General features: G+C 36.8%; 1 protein-coding gene across 1 annotated transcript in view; it reads right to left on the bottom strand.

Moving 5' to 3' along the window:
• Positions 1-219: 219 nt before the first annotated feature.
• Positions 220-23,324, bottom strand: part of WDR72 (WD repeat domain 72) — a 90,297-nt gene continuing 67,192 nt past the window's right edge. The window contains exons 18-19 of the mRNA XM_036389755.1: positions 6,149-6,247; positions 220-371 (exon numbers count right to left, since the gene is read on the bottom strand). Coding sequence (XP_036245648.1) covers positions 316-371; positions 6,149-6,247 — 155 coding nt within the window. The 3' untranslated portion in view covers positions 220-315. The remainder of the gene's footprint in view (positions 372-6,148; positions 6,248-23,324) is intronic.

The raw sequence follows: 23,324 nt of genomic DNA, 5'->3' as shown, positions 1-23,324 counted from the left end.
AATGGCAATCAAAGTTCTAAAGATCAATATATAAACAAGTGAATGATATCCAGCAATGAAGACTTGATATTTTCTATATCAAAACTACTCAAATTTAGTTGAATATATGTAAATCTATTAGCAATGGAAGTGTGAATTGAAGCCAATAAATCAGCCAAAAGAAGCTGATCTTATGGAAGGTATTTCTTCTGAAAATTAATTGTTAAAGGTACCATAATAAATACAAAAAGCCATTTCATGTCCACTTCACCATATAGGTCCTATTTCTTGGCTGTCCTTCTACATCTTCCAATTCTTTTGTCTCAGTGTTTTTTTCTAACACACTTTACAGGAGCAGACCTTAGATATCCAGGGATGTTGCTTCATGTCATCTGGAAAAGAAATGCAAAATTTCATAATGATTTACAATTTGAGGCTTAATGAATTTACAATATACAGGTAATAGCTGAGACTTTGTTTCTTTGTTACTAAAATATATGTTATTTTACAGTCTTTTTATAGAGTAACAAGCTGTATAATTTTTGTAATGGAATAAAAACTTTCAGCACCCTAATATTAGCATTAAAAGGTACAGAAATCTACCTCCAGAAGACTGTTCACATTATATGTGATATACCACAGAAAGCAATATGGAACCTGAAACAGCTCAAGAGAATGTATGGCATTCCTCAAAACTCTTCTTCTGCACAGACTTCTGCTTCTTCCTTTTGTTTTAAAGGAAAGTGCTCCAGTGGATCAGCAGAAAGACAACTTCTATTTTAAATTAATAGAATTTTATGTTTTCTCTGCAAAAATAATTGTCAAATTATATATATATTTCTCTTAGGAGAAATAATCCTACAATAGCTGTAAACAGAAGTTATGTTATATTATATTTTAAACCTGTCAAGGTAATTCAGAATTCAACAGAAAAGCTTTCAATCACCAATTTTTATCTTCATAATTTCTTTTAATTTGAGGTATGTTGCGACCTGAATTTTAAATATTACTTGCATTAGAAGCACTGCTCAAACAGGTACCACCACACCTCTCATGATTATATGAACACTGAGAAAGCAGCACACATTACTTTATTCCTATCTAATGAATACCTTGTAAATTTATCATATTATCTATGACCTTTCTATCTGTATTATAGACACAGAGACATAGGCCTTTTTCTGATGACTATTATGCAGTTTTCTGAGTCTACAGTTAAATTTGCTATGAAAAAAACAAAACTGAAAGCAAAGAAAAAAATCACAAATCAAACCAAAACATATGAGTCATGATTTTGGTAACCCAGAACACTGATAGGACATGACACTACATCTGCTGCAGTGAAATGATGATGAATTCACCCATGCCTACCCTGGAAATTCCAGAACTTCTTTCTGGAATAACTCCTGGGCACTGACATTTTATACACAGTCCCTGAGCCAGCTGTGCCTGTGACCAGTGGGCTGCCCCTACATTGCATCTTCCTCCTGCTCCAGCATCCTCATCAGCAACTGCCTCCAGCACCCCATTCCTAGGTCAGTCCTCATTTACTGCCTCCTGCTTTTCATGAGCATGCAAACACAGAAAATCATGTCTGTGTGCTTTGTACCTGGAAATTTACTGAATATTTACTTTTACATTCTGCCTGTGTTCTGATCAACGGCCATAGAGGTGACAAAATGCTGATTTTAAAAACACTCTTCAGTGGATGGAACTTGGAGCTGGTATGTGAATATTTGATGCAGTAATTATAACTTGCCAGATAACAAGATAGTCACACTTTTAGTGCTACATTTTTAAGCACAGTGTGGCTAATAATACATTTTTATTTCTATTTGCTGCAGTTCTGCCTCTCACACACTATTTCAAGGACAGTCAGAGACCTTTCCCATTTCTGTGCCAAGGTCTCTAAATAGCACAAGCAATTAAGCAAGACTGTGAAAACTGCTTGGATTTTCCCTATTATCTGTTATGCACTCAGAATTACATTTTGTCCTGAAAAGTGAAAAATTGAAGAGAGAAAATTTAATATGTGGAATGGTTTTGGAATGCAGGGATGGGAGAGATCATGAGCTGCAGAAGGTATCAGGCAGAGACTGTCTGATACTAAAGGCCATAAGCATACATGGGTTTTACTATTTACATGGTTTCTATCCAAAAGATGGAAAACACTATGCTTTCCATCTACAGCTTCCAATTCAATCTTCCATTAGTGAGGCTCATTTTCCCTCTATTACCAAGTGAAGTAATAGTCTATTTCCTACTCTACTGCAATGTGTCTTTTGGGGAAAATAAGAGGGAAGAGGCATCTGTGTCTACATGGTTTCTTGTGACTTCAGCTCAAATCTATTCCTTCTCCCCACAGGAGCTGCACTTGCAGAACTGTCCTTAGTGGGACTGCTCCACACATGAAAGCTAAGACACCTCAAACTGTGTTAAGTCCTGCTACATTCCTCTTAGATTTTGACTAACAAAATTCAGAGCATTTTCAATCCCCTCAGGGACCATTTCAAGCAACTCCCTTTGGACAATATGATCTACATCTGGGGTGTAAATTTTCCACCACTGTTTGTACAAGAAAATTCAGGTGAATAGCTCAGACCTAGAAGTCTGACTGATACATCCACGGACACTCACTTTCAGCTTCTTTTTGAGTTTCCTTAAATATGGAAAATTTATCTCATAAAATGGAAAACTGCTGGGAATATTTATTTAAAGAAAGAAGCACTTTAAGGGGTAGTGAATTCTTTAGGGGAGACTGATATGACTAAAAGTCAAGTTCTACAGAAAACTGTTGCAATTCTTATCTGATTATTACTTTCAAGGCCAGAGCAGAGACAAATTTGAAAAGCCAAGGCTTTGCATGTCAAACAGGAGTAGTCCTCAGCATGTGGGGAAAAATGGCAGTGATAAACCTACTATTAGGCATCTGGGAGAGAAGCCCAGCATCTCCTCTGTGTGGGGTCTAAAATAGACAGGAGCCACTATCACAGATAATGGCAGCCTGTAGCCACATGAAGGGAGAAACTAAAATCCATTTCACTTAGACAAGAAACTGCAGTCTGATATTTACCTGTGTCCATCACTTGTGAAAAGTGTTTACTGTGAATTATCCAAGAGAAAAGTGCAGGTTGAGGGGTTTCATTACCTATCTGAGAGTAGTTCAGATCACACATTAAACACAAGAAATCACAGGTAAATCTCGGATTGGTGTCTTGGGTAGTCAAATGGATTCCTGCTATTCATCTGAGTATCTGCCTCCTACAATTGCTGGAGGCCAATGCGCAGAGCAGTGAAAACATGTGCAGACAAAGAAAATGTGAAAGTAAAACAAACAGAGCAAGTTTCATGTTATTTTTGAAAACAAAGATCACTTTAAAAATAAAGCTCATTCTAATGTCAAGGAAAGAGACTGCACCTCTCACCACCAAAAACCACAATGTACAGATAGATGTGTTAATGGCTGCTCTACAGCCTTCCTGAAGGCTGGTAGAAGTAGTAACAAAGAACCCTTTCTAGCAATAGTTGGAATTCCTTCCAGGTATATTGTCATATTTTCACCTTTTCCTCATCAGAAGAGATAATAAAATAAATATATTTCTTAACATCACTTTTGCATCTATGACAACATCTTGTAAGTGAAGCACAAGAGACTCTTCATAGATTTAGTAATAAAAACTTCTAAGTTTGTAAGTTTGCCCAGACTTTGAATATGTGTGAGAGATTCTTAAGTCACAGGTTTCACCAAATGAAACGCTGACCTCCCAAGCACTCTCAGGTTCCATGATTCAAAGTTAAAGCACCTGAGAAAATCATAGCCAACTGAATGTCATATTATTGTTTCAATGTTTGCTACTAAAAGTAAATGGTAACCTTTAAGTAAATGTATTGTGTTACCAAATCTTTCCTTTCAAACAAGCACTTCTGTCAGATGTGTCTTAATTTCTTATCACAGAATTTCATCCGCACAAGGAGCAATAAATAATTCATGTTCCTAGCTCTTTGTTGTGTGTCCCTGAACTGCACAGAGCTGGAAGGCTGACAGCTGTGTCAGGACAAGCACCAAAGATCTGACATGACAAGTGACTAACAAGTTTCTTTCAGTCTATAGTGAAAGAAGACAATGGCATAAAGTGCAAAAACGAAATCCTGAAACAAAATGAAACTGTTTCTTTCTCTTTACCTAAGTGTTTGCTATGAGCTTATTTCCGACCCATAACCTCTGGTCATTTTATAGTACTGCCCAACCCCCTTTACTCCTCACATTCGCCTGGCCATTTACGCCTGTCCACGGATCAATATGAGCAATTCTTGGAGAAATACGATGTCTCCATGACAACCAAGCCACAAATTCTCAGTGGAAAGCAGTGAGACCAGTAGTGAAATCTCCTGAGGTTTTCAGACCTATAAGACAAGATGTCTTAAAATGCAGGAATGGACAGAAACAAAAGCCAGAGTAATTCATTGTTTATTACTAGTTTAATGATGTCAGATGGACCGATTGGAACTCAGTTTTTAAGTTTGGATGCTTTATCAACATGTATTTTTGCCAGTCAATATTCACCTCCTGAAAGGCTTTTATTCTTTCCATTACTTCATATAGATATGCAGAGTGAGGAACTGGATTTGTAAGTTCCCATCCAAACAGGTACACTTTGCCAGAGAGAATTAATTTAAGGTTAAAATTAGTGTTATCTTTAAGGTACATTAATTCTCCCCTGAACACTGTAGTGCCATCTTGCTTTAATCCTTTCTCACTTCAAAACTGATCAAATCTTGGACAATCCATATTTCGGCCCATAATTGTTGTTGAAATGACTACAGATGGTTTCTTAAGGAGATACTAAACACCACAGATTGTCAAACCTGGCTCCTTTCAGAGTAGATTACCTATTTCTTTCTTAATCTCATGCTGGTTTCTGCTGGACAACGCTGAGTCCAAGTCTATGTGGTTTTAAAATGAATAGAGATTTACAATTCATTGGTTTCAATTATTGTAACATATACTGGTGTTCATTTCTCTGGAAAAGATGAAAAGAGAATGTAGTTCAAATCAGGTATATGACAGTAGTTGAACTCCCAAGGAATCTTGGAAGAGTGGAGTGTGCTGAAATATAATCCCCTAGACATGGGTCCTATCCGGGTTCTGAGATGACTTAGGGGACCTGACATGGATTTCAGACTGCACCCTTTGACTGAAAATTAAATCTCAGCAGTGTTCCTTGGGGAAGGATCAGGGGACTGTTGGCAGCTGCCCCCTGTCAGCACAGGCTGCAAGATTTGGAAATCTCTTAACTAAGCTGACAGGCCGCAGAGACGATGAATCAAAAATATGATACACGGATCAGCACACAAAGATGCAGGAGGGTACAGAGAAACCAGATAAAACAGGAAGGAAAATACCAAGTGAAGAAAGATGTTTAACTCTTTCACTAATGAGGACTGTGTGCAGGTTATGTGTGTGCTGTATATGGGTCAAGCTCACAGTTTGCTTAAAAGATCTTGGTATTTAGTCGCACAGAATGTTTTTAATCAGCTGTGACTCGATACAATTTATATTTAATTGTTTCCTTTTGGGATTCATTAATAAATTTTGTAGATGTTCCATAACGAGAAAGATAATGAAACTACATGAAGATAAATCTTTCGGTTGCCAAAAAGGATGCACTTTATGGATGTTCCTGTATTTAGCTGAATCAATGTTAAGAGTCATTAAAATGAAATGATTGTGAGCTGATTTAAAGGAAAGAATCAAGCTATTTAATGCCACCAATTTGCTTTCCTCCAGAGATGCAGTGTTTGAGTGTCCACTGCTGCATTCAGCTGCAGTATATACAGTACTTCTAATTTTTCATAATCTCACACTACCTTCAAAGGGTCAGACATTGTACATATATTAAGCAAGCAGTGTAGTCCAAAAGTAATTATAATGAACTAGTAGTGTCAGCTTTCTTTTTGGTCATAAAGCCTTTATCCTTTTTCAGACCTGAACTCCTGATGAAAGAGGAAAGGATAACAGCTCCACACTGTGACCCCTGGAGGTGACCATTAATTTGACATTGCAGCTGCTAAAAAGGAAACAGCATTACAATCTGCTTTTTTTACAGACCCAAAAGCTGTGTCAGATTTATCACTTGATACTTGGTGGTTGTCTTTAAATGCCTCTCACCTGGACTCTCAGACTCTTCCAAGACACATCTGTCAGACGTATCCTCCACATCTTGGAAGTTTGCCGACTTGGAGCTCTTGTCATGCTTCAGCACACTGACTGCAGCAATAAGAATAAAACACAGGGAGAAATGTAATGTATGCAGAAATCAGCACTTACTGCTTTTTTGCAGAGCCTTCAATGCTGAAGACATAATTTGTAAACACAAATAATAAATTGAAAAAAAACCCCAGAAACACAAACTACTTATACGCAACCACAAGACAGTTGAAAAATCTAGAGACAAGAATGTGTGCAGGGTGATGTTTGAGGCATCAGGTTAAATGAGGTCCCTTTGAAGTAGTAAACCACTTTTTTCTTACAGAATCTTAAAATAATAAAATAATTAAGAAGTCATAAACAATGCTTGTCTGTTTCACCAAAGAAGCCAGTAAACAACAAAAAAGATCAATCAGATGGTTTTGTAATTAGTGGAGTCATTTAGCAGGGAGAAATGGTGTATGTTTTAAAATGAAAATATGCTGTATACAACAAGCTGGAATGTGTAAGAAAATTACTCAAAATTCCAAAATGCAGTTAAACCCAGACTGAATTGGAGTTTAAGGATTACCAAATTTGGTTATATGTTTTACTTAACTGCTAAAAACATATCCATTTCTGGGCATTCAAATATTTTCAGGGCAATAATTACCAGTCTATATATGACTTTTTAATTCACTTGGCTTTTGAACAGAATACCACATAACTTTTCTTGAGGAGAAGAGAGTTGCTTCCCTTGTCAAAGTCCATTTCCCTCTCTTCTGCTTAATATCACTACATGGAGCCACAACTACAGCTTGAAGATGAAGTACAATTATAAGTAGTATATTATAGAATAATAGAACAGTAAAGACTAGATCTCGATTTTTCTGTCCTCTTAAAACTCCTAGCTGATCCTATTTCCTAAGATAATAGCAGTGGCTAGAAAACACTTCTTTTTTTTTGTAATATCTAGAAAACTAAGCAAAATTCCAAACTTCAGGGGCATGGGGATATGAATGGCTATGCACAATCTCCATGTTCTTCTGTCTTCTTTTCAAAAGAGAAATTCCTTCCCTTATAAATGTTGATGGATTTTTTTTTTTGGACAAATGAATATTTGCTGAAGGATTAAGTAATTCGAACACCTATTTAAATTTTCCAGGATTATGAGTGAATCAACAAGGCCTCAGGGCAGTATGCAGACATGGGAAACTCAAAAGACACATATTCCACTTCAGTGCTCTGTGCTTTCCATGGGTTTGCAGCTATTGATCCCAGGTCACCAAAAGGTTCCATCATTCTTGACTTTTGAAACTACACAGAGTCTGTTTGAGGCAATCAGGGCTTCAATACTATTGTGGAATTAGAACCTTGAAAATGTAATATTAAAACATAATATATAATAAAATCTATGATAGGGACGCCATGCATTTCACCTGAAAAAAACAAAAAACCAGTAAATTTTGCTTAAAAGGTTTGCCTTGGATAGCAACAAATCAGTATGTAAAACTCTGCTCAGGTAAAGCATGAAGGGTTGACATGATAATCTGCATGGAGTGAGTTGACACTGAAGAACAATTACAATAACAAATGACAAATGTTCTTTTTCACACATAAAAAACCCTATCATAAGTAAAGGAAGAAATATCTTTAAAGATAGCTGTCCTTTTCTCTTTTTACAACATTTAAATAATTTTCAAATACACTAAGTGAATATTCACCCTTCAAAAGAAAAATTGGAATATACAAGTATTGATACTATATTTAAAAACAAAATAATTTTATGCCAAATTTTTAGGACACTTTTTTCTAAAACAGTTCTTCATACAGTGGAGTCAGCTGCAGTGTGCTGAGTGACAGATTGAGTCATTACAGCTGCATGAATTTAAAAGTCAGAGCTACTCTGAAGTAGAACAATAGAAAAATTTTCAACAGAGTACCCTGTGATGAGAGAGAAAAAACAAAAAGTACAGCTATACTTTTGGAGGGAAAGCAAAAAATCGCAAGATCTGTCTGTTTTGGTCTAATAGTAGTCACCAAAAATTCAGAATCAGCCTTTCAAAATGAATTGTGTATTTTTACCCAGTCAAGAGCTCTCATAGTGAACCAAAGAGGGAAGACACTTCCACAGCACCAGAATCAATCCCAAGTAGGAGCTGGCAGAGACTTCCCTTACTGGAACTCTGTGCTGCAACTGCCTTGCATGGGACTAAAACAAACCTGCTCAAGCACTCTGCTCCTTCCCAGGCCATGTCAGCACAAGTCAGATCATTTCAACTGACCAGCTGGACTTTACAACACAGTACTGAACAGTGTTCTTAGTGAAGATACCAGATTCAGCTGAGAACTCATAGCATAATAAATAAAACTCAACTAAAAGCAGTTCCATACACAGATGAGGTAGCTCACAAGGAAGCTGAAAAATGCCAAAAAGCATGAAACACTTGCAGAAATAGCTGGTCATTAGGAACAGTTTAAAGGGAATGGAAAGCAGCAGTGGAAAGGGTTTTCATGAGGACAAAGAGACAGAACTCTGGACAACCTGTGCAAAAACAGCTGCCAAAGAAGGCAGTTCAGCAAGTGTGAGTGAAAAGAGGGAAGTGCTTGTTTCAGAAAGCCAGAACACAGGCTGGGATGGGGTCACTGGTGCAAGTAAGGGAAGTCTCCCTCAGCCCTGTCACCTGCTCAGAAGTACACACACCTCCCTAGGCAAAACCAGGCAAATAAACTTCACAAGACCCTGGTTTATAAAGTTACATAATAAGTGCACGTAGTGAGCAAGAAAGGGACCAAGGCAGAGACCTTCAGATCTTTCTTTTCTGAAACATCATGTTATATGCTCAACTGGAAAAAAAGGTTTCTTAAAAATATCGTAGAAGAACAAAGGGAATTGAGAAGTTAAAAATAAGGAAAGTACAGTCTGGCCCAAATAAAGAGTGAAAGTAAAAATGGCATTATATAATAAAGGAAAAATATGAAAAAAAAATCTCAGCACTAACACCTATTTTTCTGCATGTTCTCTTAGGGGAATAGGACTTTATGTACAAATATCAGTCAGAGAAAGAGTGTTCTGAACTGCTTATACTGAAGATGCTAATGGAATTTAAGTTATTTAAACATAAACAGTGTCATCTTTATTCAGAAGACACTCTGTCCTACTTTGGGTTTAAATAGACCTTAAAATTACTTTTGCTTCCCTCTGAAAGGTAATCTCTGTAGTCAAAGTGACATAAATAGAGTATAAATGAGCCCCAAATCTACGAGTCCTAAGCAAGTTAAAGACTATATCTGATAACTCCAATAACATTTTCTTTCTATTCAGTGCAGTTCATTTCCATTGTTACATGGACAGTAGAGATTACCTTTGTTAGCATGGAAATAAGGTAAAAGCACATATTTCATTGAAGCAAATGACCTTGAACTTAGCATATAAAGATGACATAAATCTTCATTGCACAGGATCTATCTTGAGAATTGTAGTATTTTTTTTCTGATGCTTCTTATTGAGCTCTTAAGATTTGTTTACTGAACTTGATACCCATTTTCTTACATTATTGAAATAGAAAAAGTCATTAATATAGGTATGGGATTTAGAATAGTAATGTCATAAGATAGTAGCATTTAATGAAATATATAATGTATCTAGTTTCAAAATATTTAAAACAATTCCACACAATAAAAGCAAATAATTTCCAAAAAGATACTGGTGATCAGTCTTTAAAGAACAGCCTCTGAACAAACTGTTGAAGCTGTTCTTTGTGAACACAGCCTAATCACAAAATACAGCAACAACTCACCATGGTCATTTATTTCTACACGTTTGGTTGAAACTCTGAAAAGCCTTGTTCCACTCCGTAAATATCCTGCACTAAAGTTTAAAAAACATGCTCTGCATAGCAATTTTTAGAGGGCAGACACACTGGAGAAAGAAGTTTGCATAACTCAGGCAAATAAAACATTTAGCATTTTCTGATAAGATGCCTGTGTTATTGATAAGGTGGATTAGTGACTTAAAGACAGTCTGTCTGTAGGGAAAACAAGATATTATTTGTCATTCAAAATGACTGGATAGGGGAACAAAAATGATTTTTCATTTGAAGATGTTAGGCAAGAGAAGATTCAGGTGATAAATATATTTAATGTTCAATATGGAATACAAAGCAACTTGAATCTAAATAAAACTGCATGGAAAAAAAAGCTGTAAAAGGGAAACAAAATGGTGGCATTTTAAATTTTTGTAAATGGATAAAACAATTGTGCTGCAATGTGACTTCTGAGCTGTTTGGCTTGTAAAGGCACTTACTGTATTATACTTAAGAAGCTTGATGGAGCAATAAATGCTTTGAGTACTATTTTAAAAGCACACTTCATAGATATCATAAAAATATAATGAAAAGTTTAAGAACAGCCATATTTGCTGAGACTAAAAACTAGCAGTTTAAGAGTCCAACGACCATAAAAAAATAATTCATCAGAAATTTCTCCTAAAGTCCAATCTGAAACTCAAAGAATTACAAATTTTTCCCCTCCTGTAATACCTCACAATAGATACCTGTTCCACAAATTTCTTCAGTTTTTCCTTAAATGTGCAATTTTTGCATCCTTTACATCCTACATCCTAACTCACTTTGAAATGGCAAACTCCATAGTTTTCTCACACATGAGGGCACCTCATTTTGTCTGTCTGCTTATTCCCTGTTGGCTTAATGTGCAACTTCTTGTTTGAGAAAAGGCACAGGTATGAGCCCAGCACACTTTCTCCATGACCCCTGTGGCTGAAATCTTTAATTTTCTCTCTTTTCAAGACTGACGGTTCCTAATCCACTTTGCTTTCTCCGTGTACTTCCAGCCAAACTAAAAGGGTAAGATTATTTCACAAATATTTCAAGAAAAGCAGAACACATTCATGAGCTGCCAAGAGAACTATCAGCAGAAGCTCTGCAGTCCCAGAGGCACAGGAGAGGCAGACACGGAGGTGACACAGCTCAGACGGAGCTCCCAGCCCACCCAGCAGGCTCCCAGCAGGCAGGAGTCTGCCCGGGTGGGGCTGTGCCCCTGGTGCCACCAGTGCTGAGCACAGCTCAAGGATCACTCACAGGTTTTCCAGGTGACACTCCCCAGTGTGATGCTTGCCTTTGTGCAACACCAGGAATGCTGTTGACTCATGCTCAGCTTGTGATTCAGATTCTTTCCTGAGAAATTGTTATCTTGCTTTTTCTTCCCCATCCTGTCTCTTTGCAGAAGATTAATCCTACCTCAATCTAGATCCCTGTCCTCATCCTTATTGAATTGAACCATATTTTCTTCCTAGGCCATTTCTCAGGCTCTACAAACCAAAAATTCATTTCACTGACAGAAGACATCAGATGCTGGTCATTTCATAAATTTTAGTGTAATTTGAAAAAATCTGCACAGATATATGTAGTTGTCATTTAATTGAGAATGGCTGGTTTTTATCTTCTGATGATTAAATATCACATTGGCCCAATTTCCATTATATTTTAATTTAAAAAAAAAGAATATATTTACCTAGAGAAAGGTATTATTATTCTGAAGTGCATGCTGCAGTACATGGCAGTTGAAATAAGCCAGTATGGTACCAGCCAAACTGGAAGGTCCTGGACTTGAATCCATCACAATGAATGCAGAAGTAGGACCTGATGGCAGAGCTCAGTTTGCAGAACAATCAACCCACATGCCTGGGAAGTCTGAGCTGGCTCTTGCGCTTCAAAGGCACCTGCAAACAAAGCTCGTGCCACTCGCCAAGTGAATTGCAACTAAAGAACATTTTTCCTTCTGTATGTGAGAAAGGTTTTAATATATCAAAAAAACCCTCAAAAGTCCATTTTCCTCTCTCCCTATGTCTGTGAGGGCAGCGTTCCTCCAAACAGAAAAATTGAGATTTTCAGCGATTCTTTTCCCAATATACCTTGAAGTTTTATTCACCCAGAGGGACTTCTCTACTTCTCTCAACTAAAATATAATGGCATGTAACAAATTATGCTCTCAAAGGACATCCCATTTTTGTTTCATTAGTGCAATGAAACATTCACTCAATTTTAAAGCAGTTGTCTTGATCTTAGTTGTGATTTATAGCAGATTCTGTCCATGTATTCTGTGTAGTATATATTATAAAACACCTAACTAGTTAAATTTGTCTCTGTGGGTTCTACTGCAAGAAATAAAATACTTTCCCATAAAATTCCACACAGCATCTACTGCACAGCTCTGAAGCACAAGCTTCTGGAAAACTTGGAGGATTTTAAAAAGGAAAATGCAACCCCAAACTGCCTTTTATTAATTCTTCTATTGTTATATACTGTTTCTTCTTCTCAATGTCCTCTCTGGAAAGAAATCCTAAAATTCTCTTTTCCAATTTCCCTAAGTGTGTCATTTAATCAAACATGATGTAAGACTGAATTATTTGATTAACATTGTTTATCCCTCTCTCATTTTTTTTTCCAACCAGTAATTGGGAGACAATAGGGAAGAAAAATTTGATTACAGAATCAGTAAAGAAAGCCAAAACCTGCTAGTTACTAGATAATCAGTCTCCTTTTTAATTAAGGTATATAGCATTTCCTCACCTATCCAAATTTCTAAAAATATCAGAGAATATGCTGAGATGGAAGGGACCCACAAGGGTCATCAAGTCCAACTCCTGGCCCTGCACAGCACCATGCCCAAGAATCCCACCCTGTGCCTGAGAGCATTATTCAAAATCTTCTTGAGCTGTTTGGTGCACTGCCCACTTCCCTGAGGAATCTGTTCCAGTGCCTGGCCACCAGCCACCAAGGATGAAGAACCTTTTCCTACAGAAATACAGCAAAATTCCCCCTGGTTTCTGTACTTTAGACCAATAGTGCTGCAGAGCACACAGTGCAGATGTGAATCCTAGCACTGTGTCAGTAGCACCTACAAAACCAACAAAGAAATACTTCCTATTTTTAAAATTGCATACTTGACAGCATTGATATTATTCTTTTCATGATAGTAGATTGATTTGGTATTCAAATATAAAATCATAAATCAGGAAGCTTGCAGAGGATTCTGGTTTAGTTCCTTTCTACAGAGAAATTCTTGCTATAGATTGCATCAATTTGCTTTTAAAACCAAAACTAAATGAATGTGTGCAGCACAGTTATGACACTGACACATCCCTGTGCATAATATGAGTGTTACAGCTTTTATAGTTTTTCCATCTCTCGATCAAAGCTGTCCAAATAGCTTAATCCATGGAAAAAAAAATACACAGAGCCTCTTTATTAACCTCTTCTGGCCAGATTATTGTTATTCTTTTGCATTATGGTCTTGGAGATGTATTACTGATAGGGAGGTAAAGCCAACTGCAGCACAGCATGACTCTGCTGAATGGCTGCTGTAGAAAGTGGAAGTACTTATTTCCAAGACATTTCTGTGATGCTCCCTACTGTTAAAATGTTATCTGACTTTAAAAGATTTTCAGTTCAATTGTAAGCAATAAGTAAACTCAAGCAGTACAGAACCGTCTACTGAAGAGTTTCACTAGCTGGTCAAACAGGCATTATTCCGAGACACTAATGTTGTATAGGACTGCTTCCTGGTGGCTGAGACCTCTGATTGGCAAAAGACAGTGGACTTTTCAGTCAGCAAGCTCGTTACCCATGGATGTGGCTCAAGGCTGACACACAGATTGACTGGTTCACACTAATTTACTTCACACAGATTCCATTTATCTCCTAGAAGATCCCCTGGCAGCAGCTTATAATGGCATATCCTAGGATGCCTGCCTGCATGAGTTTTTAAAGCGGCAGAGCTTGATGAATCTAAGTCCAGAAAACAGTTCACAGATTGAGGACTAGGTGCAATCAAAAAACATCAAGTAGCACAGCTGGGACTTGCTAGCTTGCTTGACTGGTTTGAGCAGCTGAGCATTAACTACGCTTGCTTTCCTGCTGGCAGCCCTGTGTCACTAGGACAAATCGGAGCACTACCCGACAGAGGAGCAGAAAAGAGATGGAAAAAAAAGAGAAGGAAAGGAAAGGAAAGGAAAGGAAAGGAAAGGAAAGGAAAGGAAAGGAAAGGAAAGGAAAGGAAAGGAAAGGAAAGGAAAGGAAAGGAAAGGAAAGGAAAGGAAAGGAAAGGAAAGGAAAGGAAAGGAAAGGAAAGGAGAAAGGAGCACAGATTATTGCATTGAATGGCTACTATTTACAGATGCAGAAATAACTCATTAGAAGATTTAATATCTTTCCAACCCTAGGATTATTAATGTAAATAATGTACTGTTACAAAATAATGGATGTTTTGAGGCAGTAAATTTGGAAAATTTTGTTTTGGTAATCGTGACAGTTCCTAGGAAAAAGACCTGAATGAAACTAAAGTTGTTCTCATTTCTTTCTTATTGAAAACAAAACATATTCAATGTAAAAATCATGTACATTGAAAAATAGTTACCAATATAGTTGATTATTCATTACAGCAATGTGAGCTATATGTCAATGCATTGCCTTGCCCTGATAGAGAACAATAGACTTCAATAAATGCAAGTTTGTAAGCAGTATTTTTAAAAGGACTAAAAATAAAAGGACTGAAAATACAGTGTTACACTCTAGCTCTCCAAACTCAGATGGATAGAGACTATTCTAAAAAGTACTTTTTAGAAAGGAAGCAAAAATTAATATTATCAGAGAATAACATTTGATAGTAAATGTATTGTGAGAGATCCAAAGCACATTTAGTACTTAGAAGGTTAAAGACTCAGCTGTAGTGCTAGTTGATGAAAAAGTAGGATTAAGGCTTTAGTATGAGTCTTGACATGATCATGTTGTCTGCCTGCTGTCTTAAGCTTTGAAAAACAGCTGGGATCATCTTCTTATAAGCTCCAACTCAAAGATGTTTAAGCAGTTCCAAATCCAATTAAACAGAGGTAAATATAAGGAAGGGCCCTACTGAGCCAAATAATCTTATTTTTTTAATGAAAACCAGCATAATTGCAGGTTACACAACTCCTTAATCTCACTTTAAACCTAACAGACTGCTGCCTTACAGTGCACATGGCAAGTCCAGTTAACCCAAGCATTCTGTATTGGTGTGCTTAATTTTTGATCATTATCCTTTATTATGTTACTTGTAATCCTAAAAGCCTATGATTGTGTCCAGATATTTGGCAAGGATTGTACCTGGATATACAGGGCTTCCTCTTCTAAGAGTAATGGATTAATTGGATAGCACTGTATAACTAGTAGATGGTTTGCAGTGAAACTGCTGCGCAGTTTTTAATTTGTGAACTCCACTTCCTTCTCCTTCTGTGCCCATCCTTTAAACAAATTGCCTTTTTGAACATTAGCAGTGTTGTGGGAGTAGCCTATCTATTCTCACCCCTAAGGTGACAATGGATTAGCAATAACACTGCCCTTTGGAGTGGGCTGCTTACTAAAACCTCTTCATAAAAATTAATGGAAGATATGGAAATGTTTTTGGAAATTGTATTTTTCACAGGGAATTGCATATTCAATTTAAAAGTAGCTACCTTTTGAACATGACCCAATCAGAGTATGATTACTTAAAGGCTTAGAGCATTAGACCCTTTATTTTCCATTGAGTCAAAAGATTTTTGAAATGATCATACTGTACCAAGGTATGTATTTCTTACATTAATACATTTAATACCCTAAAAGCAAAAAACACACATAGGTAATCCTTCTACTTTGTCCTATAAATATGTACAAGGACATTCTCCAAGGATGAAAAGGCAAAATCTCATCAGGGACTACTTCAAATACAAGCTCCTCATGTCGGTAAGAGCAAGAAGGAAATTTAAATGATCAGGAGCGGACTGTTTGCAGTAGTTGTGTTACATTATGCATGATTCTTGGCTACACAGGATTTAATTAATGATTTCCAGTTACATGGCTAAGATTTGTAGTGAATTAGTGTTTAGGGCAGCAAACTAACATCTCACACCATAATTTAGTGATTTTTCCCAAACAGCAGTTACTAGGGGTTGCTGTCCCCTTTGTTATTTTGTAGCTGAAAATCAGTTTTGTATATATGGGCAATAATTGTGAGCTCTGTTACAGAAGCATGAGTTTAGATTAATTTCAAAGCAGTTATTCTCCTGATGCAACTTATAACAAAATCTGGACTTTGCTATTCTCTGAATTAAGGAGCAATATCTGTTGCTATGTGTAAATATCAGAAAGGTGCTTGTTGAACTGTCAGATGATACACAGTTATATTGGTAATGAATGTGGATCATCTGCTGCAGTTACCACAAAGCAGACAGGTTTGGGAAACAGGCTGTCCACTTTAAGCAGCACTGGATGTATCTCCAGAAAATGAATATGGCAGTCCCTCAAATGAATAGATAGCAAGACTCTGTGAAGTACTTAATGGGTAAAAGATGACTGCTGCCAAATACTGCACCTTCACCTACACTCAGCCCTATTCTTCAGGCCATCAGCAAGACAAGCTGTAAGTGAACAGAGCCTGGAGCCTCCCCTTTGAGACAGGAAATAAAGAGGCAAAACAGACACCACAGGCACTTCCAAGAAGCTGGACATCTAAGGAGGTGACTGACAACTGTCTCTGTGCTCCCGAGGCTATGTGAGACCACATGTACAAAGAACTAAAGAGTATTGGGTCTAAAAAGGGCAGCTGATCTGCCTTGCCACGTAAGACTTTGTACAAGATCACATTCTTATTGGAGTTAAGGACCATAGTGGGATAAAGAGCCAAGGCGTAACACAAGTGCGAGCTTTTCCATGAGCTCTTTGATGCATTCAAGCGTCATGTATATATGAGGCAGAAATCATCTAGATGGAGAAGTGGCAGGATATCTTAAATATTTTAAAATGTCAAACTCACTGCACTTTGCTTAAATAAGGTTGGTCTAATATAACAGGAAGATGCTGCTCAATGCTGCCAAACTAAAAAGTCTGTAATCAGTTTTGGTATTGCTCACTTTCAGCGTAGGACTCGAGCCTCCAGAGGTATTAGGTTAAAAAAAAAAAAAAAAAGACAAGAAGAAGAAAAGTTTTCTTTAGGTTCTGTTTTCACTTGTTTTTTAAGTGTTAGCCTTTCTGGGTGTTGAGCCTTTATTCCTCAGGAAGAAAAATTTCCCTATAGCAATAATTGCATACTATCACTTCGTCATACAAATTGGGACTTTTGGGAAAGAAACACACAAGATACCATAAGATTTACCATAAAATTATGAGGGTTGGTGAAACATTACATTCACTGGCTGCATTATATTACCATAGTAGCCAAATCACTAATTAGAATTTATTTTTTCATTAATGTCTGATCATTAGTTTCTTATTAGTTCTGAAAATAAACATTGCTATTGCTTTTTTTTTAATTACACCTTGTCAAAAGTATCTGGAATATCTTTATTTAGGTGTTCTGGAACTTAAGTCTACTAGGGTGTTGTTTATTTGTGCACATCTATATTCCAATCACACATAGAAAAGGTAGGTATACACTGACTATTGGGAAATTATCCAGTCCTCCCCAAGAAATTCCATATGGAAGTGTCCTACCAATCTGCTGCAGATACTTCAAATTGTATTGCTGGAATTCTTCTCTTTTACTGGTTGATTTGTTTCTGTTTCTATTTCCTTTCAACTACCAACTTGTCTGCACATTCAGAGGTGAATCTAGGGACAGTCATATATATCCTTGTTCATATGGAAGGATAAAAACAAATTTAGTGTTTCAGGACACATAACTGCCAGTTCAGGAGATCACTGAAGGTTGCACTCCAGCTTGTAAGATGAGTGAAGTGGAAATGCCAAAAGGGCTCCTGCACAAAAAAGGTACAAATGTGCAGCAGGACCTTGACTGCAGTTTCAAAAGCACTGTGCAATGGCTGTAGCATAATTAACAGAAAGCAGTCTTGTAAAATAAATCACAGAATGCTCACTCCCTTCTTCACCTCTGTGTTGACTAGGTGCACTTTTATAAAAAGCAATAGAGCTGCTCTTGATTTAGCACAATCTGAGTTTGGCCAAGGTGACCGAGATGAAGCAAGCAGTGTAGAAATTCCAATGGATATGTGAAAAGGACAAAAACAGATACTGTAAGTGTAAGATGACTTTTCCTAAGTACATTCAGAAGAACAGAAGACAAGTTCACTTATAACTGGCTGCTTAAGGAATCTGCCTTATCATTTCCAAAACAACCCAAGTAAATTCTGAGCTTCAAAACAGAGCTTCAGACTTCTTATTCCATTGATTTGAGACTGCACAGCTGTAGCACCACAGTGTAACTGCTTTCAATCGTTAATTAAATCCACAGAACCCACTGAAACTCACAGGCACCCCAGTCTTTGCACATCTTTTATCACAAATGACAAATGCAGGTGAACCTCTAGCCATAAACTGCTCCCACAACCCAAAGCTTTTTCCAAAGGAGAATAGCCTACCTCTGGCAAGAGAGCTCCACATTTTTACATTGCTACAGAATTGCAAGAACTCTTGTGGCAGTCTGTGAAAAAACACCTAAAGTGCATGTGGCCTGTTGGACTTCAAGAGGGTGCAAACAGATCTACAGCTGTGTAAGACATCAGTACCTAGAGTATTAACTTACTTACAGACACTATTTTTCCTAGAAAATATGAAAGGCTAAAAACAGATTTAAATAATTCTTACAATGGGAAATAGTAAATTCAGTATTAAAAAATTGGGATCAGCAGTATTTACCATACTGTATTGTTATAAAAAACATTACCTTTATCTACCTGTCACTTTTATAGTTGCATACACCTGCTGCCACCTCAGGTTCCATTCCCAGGGTATTGCTCATTCAGAGGTAAAGGAAAGTGAAAATGTGGTTTAGAAGAACAAATTACTTGATTTGTTTCAGCTCATGAAGACAGCTACAGAGTGTAAATGAATAGGTAGGGCTCACTTTCCTTCTTGTCTTATTTTTTATTCTAATAATGTCACCTCCTAAAAAGCAGATTTTTTTATTGGTTTATTTTAGACTACACCCTCTTTTGGATACTACACCTTTTAGACTACACCCTCTTTTGGATGTATGTTCTGCATGATATTAAAAGGCTGGAGTAGGATCCAGGGTTAACTCACATTTGGCAGCACATGGCCATGTTTCTAGACAATTCAGAGGGAACGCTGAGAACTCTCCACACAGCTCACCTGTACTAAAACTAGGTTACTTGTTTGGGACCACAGTGTGTAGGTAGAAGCAAACAAATACGATATATAAAATTACAGAATACCTGCAAGATACAGACATTACTCATGAACAAGAGAAACTCTGCACTTCAAACAGTCACAGGGCAAAATCCTGCATTTCATTAATACAAAATGGCCTTAACTTACAGTTTAAAACAACCCAACCACAAAAACCCTAAATGTGCCATCAAAACTGCAATGAGTACAAGACTGTTCTTAAAGCTAAGGAATTTGTTAAAAGGACTCCTGCACTCTGTTACAACTTTCCCTACAACAAGCAGTCTTTCAGCTTACCGTAATTAGAAGAAAACACTTCATTCCAACCAAATGTTATGCACACCTTGACATCTTACTAGTATAAATTTTTTCTCTCCTACAAGAAATATCAAAAGAGGAGGGCTGATAACCTTACTGAATACTAATGAGTGACAGAGCTGTATTTACAAAGGTGATTGACTACAGGTATTTGAAACACCAGAAATGCAGTATTTGCAACAATTCGAGTATCTACACAAATACAGATGTTCAGGGGTTTTTTAATGTAATTTTATCACTACTTTTTCATAGCAATTTTCTTCATTTATATGCATATGATTGGTCATATTTAAGATAGGTACAAATACTATTATTTAAAAATTTATTTTACAGCAACACTTAAGAAACCATAAATCTATGGCAGTATTACTAGAGGAAATCCATTTCTATGAAAGCTGTATATTTGCAATACATTGTTGAAGTATATATTGCATTAATACTTCACTGCGTTAATATAGGTTATTTGTTTATTACTACGTCAAGGTTATTCATCATATGCAGTGTCAGAAAGCACAAGCTGACATCTCATATTGTCTGCTTCAAGGGCAAGACCAATGTGACCTTTGGCTCCTTCTTTTAAAAAGGATGAAATCATTCCAGAGGGATAATGCTGAACTGCACAGCTCCCTTTAAGAATCAATCTGCCATTTATGGTTTCCAATTTTCCATACTGTAGTATGGCTTGTTAAGATCTCATGGCTAATTTTCTCTTCAAAGTTTAGTGTTCTAAAATTCCCCAAATATGTTTCTTACTGCAATGTCACTTATGCTTCCTACTTTAATCATCACAGAATTAAAATTGCAGATCATCAATTCTTTTTAATTTTGCTAAGGTGCTTCTGGATTCTGTCTGGACTAAAATCATGCTGGCCAGTGACTTCCTAGATCTAGATCACACCTTGAATCAAAAACTATTTTAGACTCAATGTTTTTTCTTTCCAGATTCTGTTAAAATCTCCAAGAAAAAGTCTTCATATTTATTGACTTTTCTTGCTTTACCATGCTTCTAAGCTCTCCTGTATTCAACTGACACAGGTGTGCAACTGATGGCAGAAGATACAGTTACCAGTGAAAATACATCAGAAACAGAAATAGTTAATAGGTAACAGTGCAAAAATATGGGAGTGATAAAAATGAGAGGTCATCTGTTAACTATGGAGCTCTGCCTTCAGCTGCCTCTGTACCACGCCAGGGGAAAGCAGATGCACAATCAAATCATGAGCTAGATGTGAAGCTACGTGTGTTATTTCACAAGGATGACAAGGTGCCTCGAGGATCTTGAAACATATTTGTACAGGCAACTCTTCCAACTACATCAACCTCAAAGTGAGTACATTTTTGGAGAGAGAGGGATGAGATTAACACGTATTGGTAATTTTATTATCTGTGCGTGATACTGATTTCACTATAAAATTCAACCAAGGAGAATGCAGCATTCTTTGACCTAGCTGATAAAAGGTCAGAAAGCAATTTTGAATAATAAATGAGACCTGCTGACCTCATGACCCAAGTCTGGCAGGGTCAGCAGCAGCCCTCTCACCAGATGCTGATGGCAGATATACAAACGCAGACAGCTCAACTAATGAGCTTCCCGATAAAGGTTTTAGATCCAGTGACATTTAAGTGCTATGCAGTATATAAAATAAACTTACAAATAATCTGTGCCATAAAAAATTAAAGTGATATTTACAGTGAGGTGCAATATGACATACTTTGTAATCTTCACTACAATGATTATTTTACTGCTTCTCCTAGGTGGCCATTAACCAGAAAATATAATACCTGACTAACATTTCCTCTAAGGTCTTTTCATGCTTATATGGTTCCCATTCAGTGGATGTACTTTGAAAAGACAGACTTTGATAGTACATTTTCTTGGCACCTCATTCAATAAAAGTCAACAAAAATTACTTTTAAGACAAGTTTGAATTTATTTTATTTAAATTCAAACCAACATATTTCCTCCTAGCGAGTGAAAGACAGGCTTAGGGTATTGTAAGACCAAGAACTATTTTCTTCTCATTGCTTCATGAACACTTCCACAGAGAAATGAGTTACACAGTACATGGTTCATGGAGAGGGAAGTGTGCTAAAATTCATTCTCTCCTCTACCTTATATTTCACTCTGCAAATGTCTTATTCCATTCCAGACCTCAGAAACTCTGAGTTTCAACATCACCCTGGATGCTGGGTCTGAGTTCCACAAGCTATCATCTCATTCCTCAGGTATATAACCACTGCTTGTTTGAATTTGTAGGAATATAACTATATATTTATGTTCTGCATGAATTAGCAGTATAAGGCCAGGCCAAATTTCTAAATATCATTTTTGAGAACCGATTTGTAAGGAAAAAGAATTGATTAGGTTCTTTTCATCTGCAAATAATTCACCATGAACACAATTAACTACAGCAACCACAAAAATTAGCTTTTCTGTCTTTTAAAGTCACTATTATTAATTCTATGGAAGATGTCTTTTAGCCACTTACTGAAGTCTAGAGACTACATAAAAAATGTTACAGAAAAATTATTGTGCTCTACTCAATTCTGTGTTCCTTTGTATAACTAATTTTAACTTATAAACCAACTGGTGCTTAAGAACTCAGAAAAATTAAAATACTAGCTGGAGATGGAGGAAAATACTGTCCCATTTCATTGAAGGGGAATCTGAGACATTAGGTTACATGAAGAAATATTTTCTTTTAAACTTTAGAAAGTTTCAGCCTTTCAATTTAATTGCATTCCTGCATGGTCTTGAATTGTGAAAAAGGATAAAAAATGATTAGTTGATTTAATTTTGTTAAACAATATGTATACTTCTACAATATTATTTCCCATTTAACTCCTCTTTCAGCTAACCAGCTTTTAAAATTACATTTATATTGTTAATTTTTCTTGCCTATCTCTAAGGTGTCCTCTATTTAGGCCATAGCTTTTCAGAGTCAGCAAAAAAGATCATGACCTCTCCAAAAGGCCTCCCAATCAATGTACACAATAAATTTGTAATATTTGCAGTGTTATTTACATTCTCTTATATCTTCACAGTACATCAGCTCTTCTGAGTGCCACTGTACAACTTTTGACTGAAATGTTACCCCTGACATTTATAGATGGAATTTACCTACCCAGTGGTGACTGGCATACCACTAGGGAGAGTGCATCTGTATCCTTCTGATCCAGGGACTGCCAGGAGCCATTTAGATCTTTTTAATCAGTGCTGATTAAGGCAAGTCAGATGACTACCCTCAAATTTATCACTGCTTCTAAAGACTTTGTAGCTGCCAGTAGCTTGGGTAGCTCAGGCAAGGGATTGTCTTGGCCACTCGCCTTCCCTCTGCACTTGTGAGGACTTTGCAAGGGGAATTACACACTGTCTCTACATAATCTATCCCAATTTTTCACTGAGTCAAGTGTGTGCCCAGAATACAATTTTGGGACTTCAGCACTGTGTGTAGATACCAATTAAACTCATTGTTAGTGAACCCAGCTTCTAAATCTTAGTGCATTCATTTAGGGAACCAGTAATAGTAACCAGCTCCTGTACTCTCAGCCTGCATGCAATTGAAATAGAATTTGATTATAAACATATTAAATTATAAAAGTTGCTCAAAAATCTGCCTGTAGCTTTGCCTCATGTATTTAAAACAGCAGTAGCTTCCACT

Source organism: Molothrus ater, chromosome 13 (assembly GCF_012460135.2).
Source record: "Molothrus ater isolate BHLD 08-10-18 breed brown headed cowbird chromosome 13, BPBGC_Mater_1.1, whole genome shotgun sequence".
In the NCBI taxonomy this organism is placed as follows: Eukaryota; Metazoa; Chordata; class Aves; order Passeriformes; family Icteridae; genus Molothrus; species Molothrus ater.
Note: the sequence above shows the minus strand (reverse complement) of the source record. Positions and strands in the feature narration are given on the sequence as shown.